Genomic DNA, 19228 nt, shown 5'->3' on the forward strand with positions numbered 1-19228 from the left:
TTAAAGGATAACCAATTGCTGTTATATTCATAGAAAAGACTGGAAAAGGCTTCAGGTAGTTCTGTGAGCAAGATGGACAGTGACCAACAGTTCAATGCAAATATTGTTTTAGCTAGCAACTAACAGTTATTATGAGCCTTTTATATTCATAGGAGGTTAACTCTTCTGTCTGGTAGCTAATTGGCTTACAGGCAACATATCAGATAGGCTAATCATAACAGTGGAAATTGTTTGCTTATATTTGTATTTAACATAAGAGAAGCAAAAGAGTAACTTTAACCCTAAAAATGGTTAGCAGTCGGTGACAAAGCTGATTTATAAGCCTTTAGAAAGATGTGGGCATGTTGAATAATGTTACTTGCATGTTACTACAAACTGAGCATCACACTAAGAGGCAAGTTACATCAAAGGTTTTGACTGTAACAAAATAACTATCATTTCAGAGCACCGAAGCTTCCCCTGGTCAGGTGAACGCGAGGAAGACGAAAATGAGTACAAAAATGTTAACATGTGTACAGACAGACACTTCAAAACCAGAGGGAGGCAGCAAAGCAATATAAAGGGTGAAAAACTGCAGTGAGTTCCCCAAAGAAGAAGAGCAGGCCTCAGGTAGCTCTGTGAGAAAGATGGACAGTCCCCAGCAGTTAAATGTAAGTATTTTTATTCTAGGCAGCATTGATTATGAGTCTTTTGCCTTCATAGCAGGTTGACTGTTTTCTATTTGGCAGCTAACTAAGTGTCATTCAGCTTATCTAGCAGGTGGCTAACAATTAAGCTAGTCATTAGTCATAGGAACTGTTTGTTTGCATTTTTCTTTTTTTACCTTGTTTAAGAGATTTAAGTTTAACTCTGAAAAAGGCTAGCAGTTGCTGACAAACATAGTCTAAGAGTCATTAAAAGTGATTCAACTGCAATCAGAATTACACATTTTTTTTCTTTGCATTGGACACATTAAATAACACAAATTAAAACATTATGATTCCACATTGCTGTTTCCAAGTAATTGCATTTCTACTAAGCTTCCTTGCTGTCGTACCTCCAGCAGAAATCTTGTTATTGGCTGCCCTTCTTCATGCATCTGATATTTTCAGATTAATGACTTTATTATCTGTTCCAGTTTCACGTGTCTATCCGGAAGGGATCTTCTATTCCTGCTCTGCAAAAATGCAACACTTGCTGTTCTCCAGGAAAATTTCATTGTCCGTTTTGTTCACCTGAAATTTTCAAACCCACAAACCGCCCCAGTCTTAGGATCCACTTGGACAGCCATCGAAGGGAAGCCTTTGAAACTGGAAGTATGTTTCAGAACTTTAAGTGTCAGCTAAACCAACTCATTCCTAATCATGATGTTTACATCTTTTCTGTTTCAGAATACACCTTCCACAGGTGTAGACTCCAGTGCAGAAGTCAGGCGCATTACCACTGTTTGTACTGCAAAGCCACAGTGATAAGAAAGAAAACTTTCCACAGTCATCTGTCATTTTGCAGTGAGCAACAACAGAGGAGGGCCCGGAAATTATCCAAACTACAGGCTGAATTGACACAAAGAATCCAAAATGACAGAGGGAGCCCTTCATATGACATGGTGAGGGTGTGATGGTGTAGTGCTGCACATGCTCTATGTTAAAGCAGATATGCATCATCTCTTAACAATGTTCCTAAATATTTAGTGTGCATGTCTGTAGTTTTATTAAATACTTTGTGTGTGGTCTAGTGGAAAAGCTGTAGCCACTTTAGAAAGAGACTCAGTCACTTCCAATTGGTCAGCTTGTCCAAGTAAAGCAAACCAGCATTTGTTAAAAACATCAGGGGGACATCCAAGAAATTTATAGATGGGGCACAACTCCCCTTCTCTGAAGGAAAAAGAGATGGCCCAGAATGAGTGGATGTCTCTGATATTCAACATTCATGATAATTGGGGCTGAGGGGGTTGAGAGAATAGGTTTCATTTTAAGATTTTTACGGACTTTTAATTGTAGTAGAGTACCTTTCTATTTATATTAATAAAATCATGCACTGCCAGCCATATATCAGACAAGCAGCAGTCACCTAATACCCATTACCTTCAACCAGCTGCTTCTGTTTCATTGCTAAATTTAAATATGCTAACATCGGTTGAAGGTCCCACTGATTACCACAATCCTTATGGCGAGATGTGAACCCTGCACATATTTAAGCTATTTGCACTCCAAATGTTTCAGTGTGTTCTTTCAACGTTGTTGATGTGGAACCAGTTCTACCAATTGAGCATCAAACCAACAAAAAGGAAAGTCCAAGAGATTTTAATTGGTTTAAAAAATTGTTTTATCTTCACAGGAGAGGGATTCAGAGGGCCAAGATTCAGAGGGCCAAAACAGCCACAGAGCCAGCGGCGGCCATTCTGTGTCTCACAGTTTCACCAGATCAGGCAAATGTGACACTGGGAGGAAAATGAAGAGGAGTACAGAGATGGACTCCTCTAAATGTCACAAAGGTGTACAGACAGACACTCCAAAACCACAAGACTGCGATGAGTATTACTTTATGACCCTCACGAAAGTGTTTAAGAAGTTGGCTCCTCAGAAAAAGGCAGGGGTCAGGATGAAAATCGAGCATCTTCTTCTCGAAGCTCAATTTACATAGAGAAGAGCATACCGTCTTATATATAAATACAGATTTATTTATTTTTTGATTGCACATGAATTACTCAAAGAAGTGGAAGTGATATGTTTTCTTTTTCACTGTGGACAAAGCCTGGAGTGTTTTGTGTCTTTGTGCCAGGCTACTGCATCTCAAATGCAAACTTACAACATGACAATTATTTCAAACATTTCAGTATTTAATATAAATGTGTGCGAATTAGCAGGATAGTTGAATTCAAACACCTTTTTTTTTTTAGTTTAACAATTAACAGACTTATTTGTTGAGGACAGGTGGCATGCTTAAGTTATACATTCAAACACTGAGCAGCAGCAGAGAGACAAAAACAGATGTTCCGTATGAGGATCTTTATTTATAATAAATAGGATATATATTTCCATTTAAAAAATCAGCTAGCTGGCTCCTTTGCTAGATTTTGAGTTGATTGTCATATGCTTCAGACGATGTAAGTACAACTTGGTGAGACATCACAGTAAATGCTTTACGTTCATGTATGAAAGAGGAAATCAGACAGCAACTTTGTTGAATGTTATTTTCCTTCTCCCCAGGTTTTCCTATCTTTTATATTCCTGCTGTCTCTCAGCTATAGTAAAAGTGAAAGGAAAAAAAAATGTTTAAAAAGTACAGGAATTCCAGTATTTGAGCTCTGAATCCTCGTGTCAAATATAACGAGGGATTTTCTTTTTACTATTCTGTTGGAGTATTTAAAGCTCCATAGCGTAGTGGTTTACATATTGATCCAACAAGTGAAAAGGCTCTACAAAAACTGCTAAATCAAATGTGCAGTGCTAGCTGATGTGGTGAGCCCTTGTTAATAAAGAAACAGCTGAAAGTAGTTTTATTCTACTTGAATAATTTCAGTGGTAATTATAAGTAAAATCTGTAGTAGCTCACATGGAAAGAAATGTATAAGAGTTTAGATTCTTTTTTTTCTTTTTTTTTAAATGTTGTAGCATTAAAGTTTCTTCTGTTCATCATCTTGTGAACCTGTAGATGTTTTGCAGACTGCAGAAGTGCACTCGTCTACAGTGTTAAGCCTCTTGTTGGTTATAATAATAATTTTAAAAAATATTTAAATGTTATGGCCCACCAAGGATGGGTGGAGATCTACACTCTTTCAGTATCTAACTTGTAGCAGTAGACTCCATGCTTGTGCTGTGGAGGTGGGAAACCAAAGCTGCGTACCCCTGGCTCAGACGGACCACAGTTACTTCGAGGTCTGGTGATGGGATAGCGAACGCTTCCATCGGCCAGCCAGCCGGCATCACAGCGGTCAAGCCCCGTGAACTTCCACGCAGAATACAGCTGTCCAACTTTGGCAATCCCTGCTCCGTCCTCCTGACACGCATGCTGAGCTTCAGTCAGGTTCATCTTGTGAGAGGACTGAAGGTAGTAGACTCTCCCTTAGAATAAAACACATTTATTTTGACAGTTAGCCGCACAGATGTGTTTCAGACTGCTATTTAACTGCGGTTTATCACCCATAAATGCTAATGTGTATTTGTACTTGAGTTTCTGTAAAACTAATTATGATGAATTAGAACATTCAGTTAGGTCATTTATTCATACAGTGTATGTATAAATAAATGGGGGCTCAAGAAAGGAGTCTTAGCACCTTTAAAGAGAGAGATAATGGGAATCTGCGCCACTGTGCTCTTCAGAAATGATGGTGTGAAACTGCTAAGTAATGGATCTGCTAATCTTTGTCAGTGTGGGCATCTTGACATGTCACAGTAAGGAAAACACAATTACACATCAGGAAATGGCCACTCAATATCACTTTAGCTTCTCTGTGGCCTTGTTGACCTCTCATCACCTTCTGCTTCGCCTCACCTTGGAGCAAAGAGGAGAAACAGAAGACATCGTAGTGATTAGGGTAGAGATGAAGTCTATCGTAGCGGCGGACACCCGGGGCGAGGCGGGCTCCCCCGCAGGGCTCCCTGGACTGCGTGATTGGATACTGGACTGTCCCATCAGCCAGCCAGCCGGCATTGCACCAGTTCATTCCCTCTTTCCAACACTGGAAGAGCTGTGTGATGGTGGCCACTGTTGAGTCCTGCTCCTTACAGGCTTGCTGGGCTCCCAGGAAGCTCAGATGGTAACGACCATGAGGGTGTTGGTAGGGAAACACCACACCTGGGTGGAGGATTCAATCAGACATCAGAATATCTATGTGGACTTCAAAGTGTGTCAAGCTTTCACTGCTATTGTTATTTCATCTATTGTTACTACTTTGCTTACCAGGTGATACTACCACTGGCTTGTGGGTTTTTTGTTGTTGTGTTTTTTTTTTTAATTCCAGTAAGTAGGTTTGCAATCATCTGCTCTTACTACAAACTACAAAAGAAAACACTTTGATCTGCAACAGTGGGAAATCACAGGCTACTGGGTCAGCTGAACCAAACAGCTGAGTGGTTAAAGTTAATTGTGTGGTTTTCTATGGCAACTCAATTTGGAAACTAAAATGTTTGTCAGTTGTTTGCAGCTTTTTTTTGTCTTTTGCTTTTTTTTTTTTTTTTTTTTTTTTTTAAATTGATGATTTATTTAAAAATGTAAGCAGTCTGCTTTTATAATGGATATCTACACCAGCGGTCCCCAACCCCCGGGCCACAGACCGCTAGCGGTCCGTAAGTCGTTTGGTAACGGGCCGTAAAAGATGAGGCTCGGATGCGAAATTTCTGGTTTTCAGGGTTTTTATCGGTTTTTAGCTTTTCAGAGGTTTTTTTTCCGACGTTTTTATCGTTAATTCTGTTTCTCTGGGACTTTTCCTGTGTGTTATGAATAAATCATCTTCTTTTTGGTACCGGTACCGGTTTTATTTTGTTGAATTTCTCCGCGACACCTTAATGACTAGTCCGTGTAAATATTGTCGGACATAAACTGGTCCGTGGTGCAAAAAAGTTTGGGGACCGCTGATCTAGACTCTACATGTCGCAGCTTTCATTCACGGAAGCAAACAGGATAGCTGAAGGTGTAAATGGAGCACCTTGTAACTCTAGGTGAACCACTGTGCTTTGGTCCTCCAGTCCATCCACCACAGTACATCGGTAGCGACCTGTATCATTCAGCCAGAGTTTATTCAACACAAGTGCAGCATCTCCTGGGAAATCCTGTCGGAGCTGCACACGACCCCTGCCCGACAGACAGTGCATGTTAATCGTTTAAAGAAAAACATGGTCAAACAATCAGCGATCAGGTTATCGTATTCAGTTGATCATATCTTTAACCTGAAATCTCCAAAACTTCGGAATCGAGTCCCGAAAGCCACGATCACGTCAGTCTCCTGTCCCCCAGCGGCGGGCAGCCAGGACCACTTGACCCGGACCTCCCTTGGTGAGCTCGGCACAGGCTCATACCAAAATCTGCATTGTAGGGTCGCATTACCCCCTCTGACCGAAAGCACTGATGGCTCAGCAGAGTCCACGTAGAGTTTCATACCAATAAAATGAACTGCAGAATAAATACAGATTTAACTTATCATACTGATTTTATATTAAAAGGTTAGGGTCTGAGCAATAATGTGCATACGTTCGTTGTTGCCGCTTTCATTGAGGTAGTCACTGTAGAAGAAGCTGTTTTGGGTTGGGGGGGCAGCCGAGGTCCAGTCTGAGAGAACCAGGTGAGCTATGAACAACAATACAGTCTGGAAGCACCAAATCATCATCCGCAGTGTCTGCACAATCCTCAAACCTGCGAAGAGAAAAAATATTAGCTAATTAATCATTAAAGGTCATGGAGCAGGATGGACAAGATCAGAAATGAGTTCAGCAGAGGGGCGGCTCAGACAGCTTGGAGACAAGGAGAGGCAAGGCTGAGGTGGTTAGGGCATGTGCAGAGTCGGGATACTGGATATACTCGACAAAAGATGTTGAATATGGAGCTGACAGGGAGGAGGACAAAAAAAAGTATTTGTTCTAGAGTTTTGTTTTTTTGTTTTGTTTTTTAAAAAATGAAGACTGCTTGCTGTATTGTGAACACTGGATGTTATGATAAAGCAGCAGCAGTAAAGGAAAGCACGATACAATTTTAGCAGGTGTGCCAAATGTAATGACCTCACTGTATATAGTTTGCTGTGTTTATACAGGGAAAATGCGTTTTCACACTGCGGGGCTGTCACTTAAAGTGACTTCAGTGTTTAGATTTAGCAATAGCCATTAATGTTCGTCACAGTAGTTTTCTCGTAAAAAAAATAAATAAATCTGGTAATTCTTTGTTTTTACATTCATCAGGTCCCAATCAGCCCAAATATCAAAGAGAAATTAAAAATGCAGGAGGTTAAAGCTAACAAATTATATCTGACGTACAGTTGTTATAATAATAATTATTATTATTAGATGGTTTTCTTTCCCACTTACCGCGAAATTGTCTGCGTGGTTTTTCCACCTCGTGTGAAAGGTCTGATGTTGGAGAGCTGGAGGCAAAGTGATCAAAATATTCCCAGGATATTAATACCGCATTTAGCTTCCCCTCAGTCTCTGTCGATGATTAAAAAAAAAACACAGGTGCAGCTATATTGGGCCAGTTAATAATGATGAAGAGTGTCCCGACCTTCTCCCCGAGGAGTGTCGGGTCGTACCGCTGCTCTGATTCTTAAGCACAGTCATCAAGCTGCTGGAAACATCCCCGTGTGTGTCTCTTTGTGCAAGCTGTGGTAGGTAGGGCATCTGCGGTTCAAGAAGACCTACAGAAATTAACCCCACCCCCGCAAAGTAAGCGCAGTTACAGAGGTTTATAGCTTTAAAAGAAAGTTAAAGATCATCGTGATTTTGATGGAAATTTAGCCTTTTATGTTACGAATATTATTCTACTATTGGGTAACGTCTTTGTGCAGGCTCTATAAAAATATTAAAATACACAAAATTATTTTTGTCGTTTTTTTAAGGTCACCACAGTAATACACTTCAACAGGAACGGCACATGGGATCGCTGAGCGGCTGTTTGTGGAGGAAAACTCTTTGAAAGCAGATACTTGTTATGGAGGGCAGCAGCATTTACTAGAAACACTAGAAACACCGTAATCTTTAAAAAGAGCTCCTTTTATGGCGTGGAAAACATGACCTACACAGTCACATACAGCAGACACAAACAGTGAAGAAGTATCATGTGTTAGAGATGCTTTGACCTCCACTGCCTTTATTTTACAGAGATGAAAGATGTTGCCAGAGGCCAAACATGCCAGGATTGTGAGCTTATGGGCTAACAAGGTGTAATTACTGGTGTAAAGAGCAAGCCAGAGTCTTCTGCAAGAACTGCATTCAAGCGTTTGCGATAACTGGCAACGAGTCTCTCTTGCTGTGGAGGAGTTTGGCACACTCTTTATTACAGAATTGCTTTATTCAGACATACTGGAGGGTTTTCAAGCATGAGTGGTGTGTTAAGTATCAGATCAAAGTCCAGATTTTAATTAGGCCACTTTCAATTTTTTATTTTTTGAGCCATTCAGAGATAAACTTGCTGGCGTGTTTTGGAACATCCAAGTGTGCTAGCACTTCAGGAAAGCACCAAAACATCCGCAGACCATCACACTACCACCACCATGTTTCACTGTTGCTATGAAGTTCTTTTTATGAAATGCTGTTAGCTTTATGCAGATGTAACAGACTCAAAACTTCCTAAAAGTTCAGCTTTGGTCTTGTCAGTTCACAGAATAGTTTCCCCAAAGTCATCAAGATGTTTTTTGGCACATGTAAGACGAGCCATTGTGTTCTCTATAGTCAGCAGTGGTTTTCTCTTTGAACTCCGCCATGGATGCCATTTTTGCCACGTCTCTTTCTTATTGCTGTATCATGTATTCATTTATTACATAAACAGGCTGTTTGACCTAATTTGGTTGTTAGAAAACAGTTTAAGAGTGATTCCTGTACTTTTGTACTGCGTGTCACTCACTCAAATTTGACGTCCACAATGTTTCCACTGTTTGGTAGAGATTCCCATTGGATGTGAGAGTAAAATAAAACTGCTATAAAAGTGGAATCACATTGAAACCTTATAAAAAGGACATAAAATTGCAAACATAATAGTAAGTTAAAGGATGAGTTTTTGTATATCAGTGTTTAAGAAATGATTTCCTGAATTTCTTAGCTTGAATTTCACCATCACCAGGCTGAGCATGAAGACTCACATCATGTTTTGTGTGGTTAGAACAGTTTGTTCTTTGCGAAACAAAGAGGAACACAGCCAACGCCAGGCTGCTCAAAAACCGCACCTTCTTTTAAGTTTTATCTCCTTTTAAATGCTGAGTTGTACAAAAGAATGCTCACTTTTGTCTTCTTTATCTACGCCTTCATTTTGTACCCCGTGTACGTGACTCTGCTAACAAGTCAGCTCATGCTTAAATCAGCTGTGAACATCTACTCTAACATGGGCATTAGCTCAAAAATGGATTATTGTGTCTCAGCTGAAAAGATACACAAAGTGTAGAAAGACTTTTTTTTTTTAAACATTTAATAACGTTAACCAACAGTGAATTAAAAAAGCAATGCAAAACGTTGCTGTTTTCTACATATTTCACATTTTTTGTAAAAAGAATTAGTTGGTCATGAAATTAAATTTAGGAACAAAGCAAAAAGGTGTCAAAATGTGTTTAAACCCCCCCAAAACAAACAACAGAAAACCCTACTCATCCGTGGAGTCAAAATGTGAAAGTTATCATTTTCCTGCTCTGGACAAGCGTTCCTGCCCTGTGTGGTTGGAAATGCCATAAATACACTCTGTATTACACCGGGAAAATCTCAGGGCTTGCATTCTTAGACAGACTAAGAGAAGATCTGTGCAAAAAAAAGCTCCTAAAGGACAAATGATCAATCTGTGAGGGATCTGTGAGCAGTTCAATGTTGCAGCATCAAACAAACTTTTAGCAATGTAAACATTAGGGGGGGGGGGGGGGGGGGTTGCTACAGTCAAAGTGCTACAAGTGTTAAAGTCCAAGCTATTCAGCAAATACGATTCCCATGGAGTAAAAACCAAAGCAAATGATTCTGTTTGCGATCCGTCCTCTGCTGTGGTGCGAGCAGACGGAGCATGTGAGGATGAGGATGGAGTGGTGATAAATGGTTATTGACTAGTTTCTAATCATCGCAGCCCAACAGCTCCATGCGCAGAGTGATGCGCTCGTGCCATTCCCAGGGGATGACTCGGACGTATCGAGCATAGACCGGAGGCTCAAAAACATTCTTCTTATGGGTGTTGTTGTCAGTGTTTCCCTGGAAGAGCTGCAAAAACATGTTAAGGTTACTGTTAAATGAAAACACATTGTTTTGAACACACTTTACTCCCATTTACACGTGTCAGTGACTGTTTTTGTGCATGCGTGGGTGTGTGAGTGTGTGTTTTGTTTGTTAGATTACAATTTTTTTCTGAAGTGGAGGTGAAGTGGAATTTTCTATGATTTTGTGTAGGTTTTTTAATACAGCTCCTGTTTTTCTACCTTACTGAATCAAAATATTATTTTGTCATATTGTATTTTATTACGTTTTGTTTAATGTTTTGGATGCTGCAACACAGCAATTTCTCAACTTTTGAGATAATAAAGTATATCTTACCTTATTTTTAACTTAGCTTTGACATATATGGAAAAAAAAAAGAGGAAATGGCATTTCAGGTATTCACATACGTCTGACCTTATCATTTCCAGTGTTCTCCTTCACCGTACTCCAGGACTCCCCATCATTGCTGTAAGCAACTTTAAACACTGATACAAACTGCACTACTCCAAAGTCCTTTGCACCCTGTGTGATGATGCCCGTGAGGCGCTTTGTCTTCTCTAGATCAACCTGGGGAAGGAGCAGGAAAAAATGGCATTACCAACTAGTAACTTCAAAGAAAACAAGATTTTTAAAAAAGGTGACTGCTGCGGTTTCCCTCACCTGGATCCACTCTGAGCGGTTGTTGTAAGCAGGAGACCATGCATTAGTCTTCCCCACCTTATCCAGCCGGGCAAACTGAGGGTGCCACGTGAAAGTATCAATGCCCCACGTGCGGTAAGAGCTGGAGGCTGAAAGCTGCTCGTCTGAGATGAACCGAGACTTCATACCAAGAGGCTCTGAGCAACCTGCCGTGTTTGAATAAACTGTGAATCAAAAGGCAGACGGACAGACAGAGGGAGGGAGAAGCCAAAGCGACAGAAAGAGAAAAGAGGGGAAAAATTGAAATCACCCGACAGAAAAGAAGAATCAACTTCACCCAACATTTTAAGAATGACGAACATTCACAAAGCGAGTGACTGATTACAATCACAAACACCCACCAGTGACCGAGTGAAAGGAAAAAAACAGAAGAGCCACACAATGCAGAAGAAAGCATGCAACATAGCACACAGAGCTGTTTTTCTTTAAACCTTTTAGCGTTAAGATCAAATAAGACAAAAGCTGAAGATGGACAAAAACACAGCCGGCAGTGTTTTTATTCTTGAGTGCTTGAAATGGCTTCTTTTGTTGTTTCATAATAAGGACTGTACCCACAGAGCTATAGTGGATAACTTCTATGTGGTCAAACTAGGCTAGATGTGGTGCAATTAAATTTCAAAAGTCTGTCATTTCACCTGTCAGCAAGACCACGGTAAGAAGACATCAACACAGTAGCACAAGACACACTAACGATGCTGCGAGGAGTTATGCAGTTTAGGTTAAGGGTTCACAGAGGCTGTGACCTGACTTCGACTTAGCGTACACCACCTGTCCTTTTTCATTATTGTCCTATCTTTTTTATCTAACTGCTTTTGCTCGCTGACCTTGCTGTAAGTGTTACGGCTGTGCTGGAAGTTTATTGTGTTTACCATGAAGTTCACAGCCCAGCAGCTCCATGCGCAGTGTGCAGGCCCTGCGACAAACCACGGGGATTATGCGGATGTACTGGGCCACGATAGGAACGTCAAAAAGGTTTGTCTTTGTGCGGTCGTTATCTATGTTGCCCACAAAAACCTGCAGCAAACAAACACAGGTGAGCAAACTGAATAAACAAAGTCAACAAGAACACTCAGAGAGCACAACTCCCACCAAAGGGCAAGGGCTATACTAAAACTGTTTTATGATGTTTTTATTACAACATGATGATGTCAGCCTGTAATGGCGTCACGGTGTGTTTTATAGCTCTCTCTATGCCCTTTCATATGATAGATTACTCAATATGGTTTCTTTAAATTCTTTTCAAGATCAACTATGATCTTGGAGTCAAAGTTGATTTTGAAGGTCAAGGTCAAATGCTTAGCTACCCTAGATACCCAGGTCCCCCAAAGGTAGTAGATAGTTGTGAAGTTTGAAGACAAAGAGAATAATCCTTATTTGTCCACCGTGCACTGGACTTTGGTGCAACAAGGCGATCTGGGCTGCCTACCCTTCAGCTTTTTTTTTGATTGGCTGCCTCTTACAAACAGAGGGTTCAAACAAGAGGTGGGTGGAGCTTGTCAGTGAGAGCAGATATCATCTGTCATCTCAGGAACACAGCTCTAAATAAACATCAGGGAGAGGCATGAGTTGAAAAAAAAAAGTCTCAAATTGGGCCCTTTTGGCTCATTGGGATTACTTCTACACCTCATCTCATTGTTCTAGATTGTTTAACACCTTAATATCGACATCCACCACTGTAAGAGTATCTATGTGTTAGAAAATGAGCTTAACAGGTCCACTTTAAACACAATAGAAAATAACATATGTAGTACAAAGTTGTGTCTAACCTTATCCCTCTGCTGGCCATCCACTTTGTAAGTGATGTAGGAGTTTCCATCAAGGCTGCTTGCCACCTTGAAGGCTTTGATGTACTCAGCTGTGCCCAGGCGACTGGCACCCTGAGTGATGATGCCCGTCAGACGCATAATCTTCTGCATATTAATCTGTTGTAACCAAAACGCCATGGGTCAGTGAGCATCTGGACAGGTCATGCACTGCTCAGTCTCGTCAAAAGCATTCACTTCTCTCACCTCGATCCAGGGGTTCTTGTCGTGTGCGGCTGACGTCCAGGCGTTGACGATGCCTTGGTTGTTCAGTCGAGCCAACTCTGGGCCCCAGCGCTGAAGACCCAAAATGCCATAGTGCACAGAGGAAGCAGAAATCTGGGACTCCACGATTGCTCCTCCCTCCATCCCCAGCAGAGAAACACACCCTGGGGTATGAGATGGAGGGATTTTTTGTTACTCTTGCCACGCTTTAGATCTTTTTCTCATGCTTGAGTGAGCCACGCTTACAAGGATATCTCATCAGTCTTTAAGTTCTTTAAAAAATGTTGAGGCAAAGCGAGTAACAACAGGCTGTCCGTGTTTGAAATGTGTGTGTCTAATGGTGGTGCACGTACGTAGCTGGCACTGCTTTCCAACATACGGTGAGGGGCACTGGCAGGAGTAGTCTCCATCCAGATCTCGGCATTGCCCTCCATTCTTACAAGGCTGTTTTTCACAGTCATTTACATCTGAAAATCAAATTCAGAAATTACAAAACAAATAAATAAAACAACAACAACAACAAAAACCAAACAAAGAGTGCTTCAGATGCGGTTCACACTTGTCAAACAAACACAAACATCTGAGGGAAAACTGGTGGAGGACTGAAGCAGGTGAATGACCATAATAATTTCACTGTGTCTCCAACATTCAGCTGGTGACGAATAATTACTCTTCAATCTTATTGCGTTGACAGAAGTGGCCCTGAGGCATGGCGTCATTGGAGAAGGAACAGGGAACAGGTGGGAACAGCGGAAACTTTGAAGTTATATCCATGTCGTGTCACCTGACACACTTACACACCAACTATTCTGGCAACAAGCTAGAACATCTGCTCAACAGCAGTATACACAAACTGAGCTCTTTAAAAAAAAAAAGAAGAAGAAGGTATTTCAAATAATAGTGAAATTTGTCATTAAGTATCATTTAATGTTTCTCCTTTGATTGAAGGTCCAGTTTTGATTGAAGGTCCACTGTCTAGGTAATGCTTGGTAATCTCCACAAGGTGGCACGCTCATACAACATGAAGACTATAGACAATTGGGATGATTGCACATTTTTCTTCTCTATTGTTTGAAAAAGAACCTATTCATTTTTAAACCAAGTAGTGAGATTGCACACCAAACAATATTCCAGGTATTTTAGTTTTTAACAGGCAAAATGTGACTGAAGGTAAGCAGCTAAGAAGACAAAAGGTGCTGTTTTACTAAATGACCAGTATATAGATTGCTTTGTAATAATAGTAGGTTATGTTAAGTCTTTGTGTTTGGTTTGTATTGAAAACCAGTGTGTACCATGTTTATGATGTTTTCCTAAGCCCGCAGCCAGAGGAGGTCAGCCCCACTCCCTGCTCCATGAAAAATCCACAAGTAGAAAATCTCAGCCGCATCAATAAATTATATGATCTACACAGTAAAATACACTGTCTTCTGCTTTTTCATCTCTGTGTGAGAAATAGTATGCGCACTGGCTAATACAGGGATATGACATATGATGATACAACATAATATATAGTTTATAATCTGAATATAAATTAACTGTTGTAAAATTGCAATGATACAGTGCTTTTATAAGGTGTTATAGGTGCATAAATGCTACAAATGCGTCATTTCAGCCAGTTGGTAGGTGGTTGCTAGGCAATGTGATGGCATAATATCGTATATAGATAAGAAACTTTAGGGTCCTAATGTACCTATGTGCCAATTTTGTTTGCTTAACTCTAATTGTGTAGGAGGAGTTTACGTGCAAACTTTTATAGTGACAGTGACAAAATCTAATAAGATTTTTTTTTTTAAAGGTAAAGTCCAAAAGCGTTGTTACGTTATTAAGTTCAGACTTGATAAAAGCTGTGTAACTGACACCTACACTTAAGCATCACACATGCCTTATTTCACCTGTTTTAGTAACGCCTAGAAACTTCAGAATGAATGCAGGGCTGACGTAATGCCACATGGGTCTGTTTAATTCCTGTTCCAGTTAATGCTAAGAGGATTGGTCACAACAGCACGGGCACAGCACAGCTAATAACACTGAGAAACAAATGATCTTACCAAGAGACAGACCGTGAAATAGCCTTTGCTTTTTTTTTGCTACTTAAATCTGAAGCCTGAAGATCTGGCCTGTACTGAACATTTTATTTTTGTCAAGTGGAATTCGTTTTCACACGCTCTGGCTTCACCTCAGTGACTTCTCAAAGGCTCTTTACCTACTATCACATCACTTGTTTTTTGTGGAGCGTTATTTCCGTGCATTTACTGGACATATTATATAGTGCGGCGTATATTGTCTGCCTGGTTCAAAATTAGAAAATATGGGAGTAGACGACCAGACTGCACCAACACTACAATTGGTGGTCAGAGCGTGGGCTTTGGGAGGGTGAGCTGTTCCTCCACAAAAAGAGGAAAAGAGGGGAAAAAAAGCCTCTTCACAAAGTTATGCAAGATTTTGAATCAGAAGGTTTATACATTAAATCTTTTTCATCATTTTTGCTTCCAAATTCACAGTTCAGGATGTCAGCCACTGCTCAGAGGTGTCTAGGAATAATATTCACACACACACAAACAAAACCCATCCTAAGTTTGGCTTCCTTTTTGTTATTTTCTCATGCATTTGCTCCACAATAATCCCTATGTTTTAATGCTAATTTTACAAGCAAACTTGTATTGGATTCTACTATGAGGATATGACTGAATTCACTATTCATTTGACTGGGTTAAAATAGATGCAATGTTGACCCTGTGTGAGAAGCATCTGCATGCTAAGAGACTTGGAGTGGTCTTTTACTAATTAGCCAAAGAGAATAACCACAGAAGCCACTGAATGGGCTCCTTTCATGAAGCTGCTGAGCGGACTACACATCCCTTTCATTGCCGAAGATGTGACCGGAAGAAAAAACTCCTTGTGTTAAAACTTCTAGAGAAATCTGCTGAAAGTGGAGCTTGCTACTGTGTTTTTCACATTTTTGGGTAAGCTGTTCTCTAAAAAATACTACTTTAAAAAAAATTTGAATGCAACCCATTCCTAAACGATAAATATTTTATGTCAACATTAAGTGGCCAGAAATTGTTTTAAAATTCATTGAATAGGGAGTTAGATGTCCTCTGGAGTACAGCATGTAGTCTTATAGATGCACAAGACAAAAAGGGTTCAGTTCAGGCTTTTGACTCATAGCCAGAAGTAACTTACTGATCTGGCAGTGCACTCCCTTAAAGCCGGGCTGGCACTTGCAGATGTACTCATTGAAAACATCTCCTCGTCTGGTCGGAGCGATGACCTCGCAGGACCCATCGTTCTTGCAGGGGTTGGGACTGCAAGGTCCTGAAGATGGAAAAAGAAAGGTGTTAATTTCGGTACGTGCTTCTGTGCTTTCCCACCAGAATTTTCCTTTTCAGCTCTACCTGTCTCTGTCAGGTTACAGGTGTCTCCACCAAAGCCATCGGCACAGACGCAGATGAAGGGTTCCTCTCCTACTCCAGTCACGCATGTTGCTCCATTGTAGCAGTGATTTACCTTACAGTAGTCAGCTGAGTGAAAGAGAAAAAGGAAAGGCAGTGCAACGATTATTAGTATTTACTATTCACACCGCGGCTGCACATGCATGCCACATTTACGCCTGCTTTGGTGTACAAGAGCAGTCTATTTGTGTTGTGACCACAGGTTTCCCAAATAAAATGTTGTTTATTCAATGGAACGAAAGCCTTTACATAGCAAAAAAGAAAATCATGACAGTACATTTAAAATTGTCTCTACCAGCTTCAGTTCAAGTCAGTTTTATTTATATAACACCAAATCACAGCAGATGTCTCAAGGTTCTTTATATTGTATGGTAACCTACAATAATACAGAGAAAACCTGAACACTCAGACGACCCCCTAGGAGCAATGTCTCAATCAGCAGGAGAAGCTCCAAACCTCCAAAATATATGCCCTTATTTACATTATTCAAACCTGCAGAGTGGGCCAAATTGGTGTCTTTGGCAGATAATTCTAGTTCCCAGGCATTATGTTTGATGCCCCAGGTCTAAAAGATGGTATCGCTCAGCACTACCAACTCAATATAGCACTGCATTTCCAAAAGTTCAGTTCTATTGCAGATAATGTATGGTAAATGGTTGGGTACAGCCGTCAGGTGCATCTAAAGAGTAACACAGAGATCTTTCCCTGGTGTTGCTGGAGTTTCTGCCCTGATCAGTGCTCCTGCAGTTTTTGCTGGGAGGCACTGAGTCACACATCATGCCTGGATTGTGTGAAATGATGGCTCAGACCTCAGTGGGAGCGGCAGGACAAAAACTTATGAGTCATACGAGATCTCTCAAAGTTACAAAACCTTTACCTCATTATGTTTGTTTTCTTTTTTTCTTTTTTCTTTTTCCAGTCTATTAACTCAACAGTAGCAGTCACCATTCAAACGGTGAGCAGCTCCAGGTACAACAAACTGCAATTTACTGGCATTTTGTTTGGCAGTGAGGCCAAAACCCTACGTGAATTATTCTTGAATACAGCACAATCTATGTTTACGAAACTATTTGCCATGAAAACGGATCAGAAGAATAAACACATAATAAATAGCCCAAAATACAGTGGAAATGTCACTCAATATAAAGTTTTATGTGGTTAAATTCTCAAAAAGTATAACCCGAATAAATGCTGGAAAGTGTCTAAGGCTGCGTGAGCTGGAAAACAGCTGTTCCTATGATGTAGCCAATGTCTTTATGAGCCAACCTCTGACAGCAGAATGTGTTTATGTCCAGGATTAGCTGGGTTTTCCAGAAGCATGCGGATCTTTGAATAACAGACTAGGTACACAGCATGACAATACAGCAGCTCAGGGGTGGGACAGGATATGCACCACACCTGACAGACAGGTGGGACTCTGAATGTACACAACCACCATGAGAACAAAATCACATTTGCATGTTGAACTAAATTTAGATGAGTGGACAGCTGGTTCATGATGGCCCCAGACAGGAGCACAGATGGCATTAATTTCCTTTCCATCTGCACCAAATCCTTGTGAGTCCAGGTAGATGTCAACAGAGACAACTAAAGGGACACCTGTAAGTGTGCCTGTGAGAATAATGACATTTCTAGAAACACTGTCCACTGAGAAAGGGGAAAACAACCACGAGAAATGTTCACTACTGCAAGTATCGCTTCTTGTACAATGATCACTGCTCAGAATAGAGCTTAGTAATAACAGAGTATCACGTGTAATAACAGACCGGTCTCACATTTAATCACCTAGTCTACCAGGACAATAATGAGCTCACATTATCATAGGCATACGTCTACATTGACTGCTTTCAGGGGGCAAAAAAGAGCACATTTAAAAAACTGAATCCTAAATGCTTAAGTAAGAATAGTAAAAATACTTGAGCTATTTAGGCTACTGTTGTACATCTGCTGTTTTCTTTTCGCCCTGCATTACGTTGATTTATGTGAAAAGGAAAAACAAAAAGGAATCAAAGTAGGTCACTTCACTGTGAATTGACAATATAATGGGGAAAAGGGAAGCAAATGCCATGGAAAATACAACAAACAGCACCAGAGTCCCCTTAAGGAGTAAATGGAGTCTAGTGTTAGAGGCAGAGACCTGTCAACAAAGTAAACTTTTAAGTTCCGCGTTAACGCAATAATCCGCTTTGATTCGTGTCGTTTATTCAAAAGGAAACTTACCTGTGACTGAATGCAGGCAAAGCAGCAGAGCAAATGTTCCTACATACGCTGGGGTTACATTTCCAGGACGTTTCATATTTGTTTTAGCCTTACTTTGTCCCGGGGGGTTGTTTGTCCGGAAAGACGCGCTACTTTTAAAATTTGAATACCAATGAGGCTTTGAAATGCAGTCGGAAATATCGCAATTCCGACTAAAACGCAGATGAAGAGCCGGGTGATAAATGGGAGAGCTGAGATTTTCGCTAATACCCGAGTTAACGACGTGTGACGTTTTCTGGTGGGCGGAGAGAAGTGAGGAGGAAGTCCTCTGATATTCATTCATGGCAGTCTGTTCGCCACTTCTTTCATTATTTTTACTTCTTGTTGACTTCAAACATTTAAACAAAACAACAAAAACAACAACAAACAACGAAAACAAATGTATTTATGTGCTATGGTGCTAGTCAATTTTTTAAATTGACTTTATGTATTCTAATATGCCTTACCATTAAAGGCATTTTCCACTTTAATTTTGTCTCTTCATCGTGAGTTAACTTTTATCTAAAATTAACTGAAAGTCGTTGAAAGGCATCAGTCAGCTTAATTACCTGTTATTCCATTTCACAGTGCACCCTAAAATATTTGTGCGTTGAATAACTTGTTTTATTGTGAGCATGTGAAAGCACCACTACCCCCTCCCCTTGGCCAGATTGACAGGTTAGGCTGAGATTTGAATTAGCCCCAGGGATTATATACTGGAAACGAAAACACCTGTAGCATAGGGTACTGTGCAAAAGTCTAGAGCCACACCTCACTTCTTTTTATTTCACTTCCAAGGAGCCCGACTTTATTAAAATTCTTCTTTAACACTGGCCTATAAATCATTCAAGTATTTAAAACTCCCTAACTCAAGAGATGAGCCAGTGTTGTGTCTACACACGACGTACAACTTAGTAAATAAGCAATTTTTAATCGTATCTTTATGCTACTAGCAGCCTGCTTCCTA

General features: G+C 40.5%; 3 protein-coding genes across 3 annotated transcripts; 1 reads left to right on the forward strand and 2 right to left on the reverse strand.

Moving 5' to 3' along the window:
* Positions 1 to 398: 398 nt before the first annotated feature.
* LOC146394009 (uncharacterized) lies at positions 399 to 2635 on the forward strand. Its single transcript, XM_084935480.1, has 4 exons — positions 399 to 650; positions 1118 to 1295; positions 1371 to 1585; positions 2317 to 2635. The coding sequence occupies exons 1-4, from the start codon at positions 627 to 629 to the stop codon at positions 2620 to 2622; spliced, it is 723 nt and encodes a 240-aa protein (XP_084791606.1). The 5' UTR covers positions 399 to 626; the 3' UTR covers positions 2623 to 2635.
* A 965-nt stretch (positions 2636 to 3600) lies between these two features.
* LOC146394010 (hyaluronan and proteoglycan link protein 3-like) lies at positions 3601 to 9407 on the reverse strand. Its single transcript, XM_084935343.1, has 6 exons — positions 6996 to 9407; positions 6169 to 6330; positions 5868 to 6090; positions 5627 to 5772; positions 4474 to 4776; positions 3601 to 4043 (listed from the first exon to the last, which is right to left on the reverse strand). Exons 2-6 carry the CDS (start codon positions 6302 to 6304, stop codon positions 3748 to 3750), a joined length of 1104 nt encoding a protein of 367 aa, XP_084791469.1. The 5' UTR covers positions 6305 to 6330; positions 6996 to 9407; the 3' UTR covers positions 3601 to 3747.
* A 107-nt stretch (positions 9408 to 9514) lies between these two features.
* On the reverse strand, positions 9515 to 18508 carry LOC146394011 (lactadherin-like). The gene is made up of 10 exons (XM_084934923.1): positions 18244 to 18508; positions 15967 to 16092; positions 15755 to 15886; positions 12925 to 13038; positions 12554 to 12735; positions 12311 to 12466; positions 11414 to 11558; positions 10506 to 10708; positions 10260 to 10412; positions 9515 to 9851 (listed from the first exon to the last, which is right to left on the reverse strand). Exons 1-10 carry the CDS (start codon positions 18317 to 18319, stop codon positions 9708 to 9710), a joined length of 1431 nt encoding a protein of 476 aa, XP_084791049.1. The 5' UTR covers positions 18320 to 18508; the 3' UTR covers positions 9515 to 9707.
* Positions 18509 to 19228: the final 720 nt, after the last annotated feature.

This window comes from Perissodus microlepis, chromosome 1, assembly GCF_051167445.1.
Source record: "Perissodus microlepis isolate ML-2025 ecotype Zambia chromosome 1, ASM5116744v1, whole genome shotgun sequence".
Taxonomy (NCBI): Eukaryota; Metazoa; Chordata; class Actinopteri; order Cichliformes; family Cichlidae; genus Perissodus; species Perissodus microlepis.

Coding starts and splice junctions, on each gene's coding strand:
- LOC146394011 (XM_084934923.1), bottom strand. CDS start 18,319: ATGAAACGTCCTGGAAATGTAACCCCAGCGTATGTAGGAACATTTGCT. Junction 15,887..15,966: donor CTGTAACCTGACAGAGACAG/GTAGAGCTGAAA, acceptor TTCCATCTTCAG/GACCTTGCAGTCCCAACCCC. Junction 12,467..12,553: donor ACAAGAACCCCTGGATCGAG/GTGAGAGAAGTG, acceptor TGGTTACAACAG/ATTAATATGCAGAAGATTAT.
- LOC146394009 (XM_084935480.1), top strand. CDS start 627: ATGGACAGTCCCCAGCAGTTAAAT. Junction 1,296..1,370: donor GGAAGCCTTTGAAACTGGAA/GTATGTTTCAGA, acceptor TTTCTGTTTCAG/AATACACCTTCCACAGGTGT. Junction 1,586..2,316: donor GGAGCCCTTCATATGACATG/GTGAGGGTGTGA, acceptor TTATCTTCACAG/GAGAGGGATTCAGAGGGCCA.
- LOC146394010 (XM_084935343.1), bottom strand. CDS start 6,304: ATGATGATTTGGTGCTTCCAGACTGTATTGTTGTTCATAGCTCACCTG. Junction 6,091..6,168: donor TGAAAGCGGCAACAACGAAC/GTATGCACATTA, acceptor TTTATTCTGCAG/TTCATTTTATTGGTATGAAA. Junction 4,777..5,626: donor GGTTCACCTAGAGTTACAAG/GTGCTCCATTTA, acceptor TCCTCCACCCAG/GTGTGGTGTTTCCCTACCAA.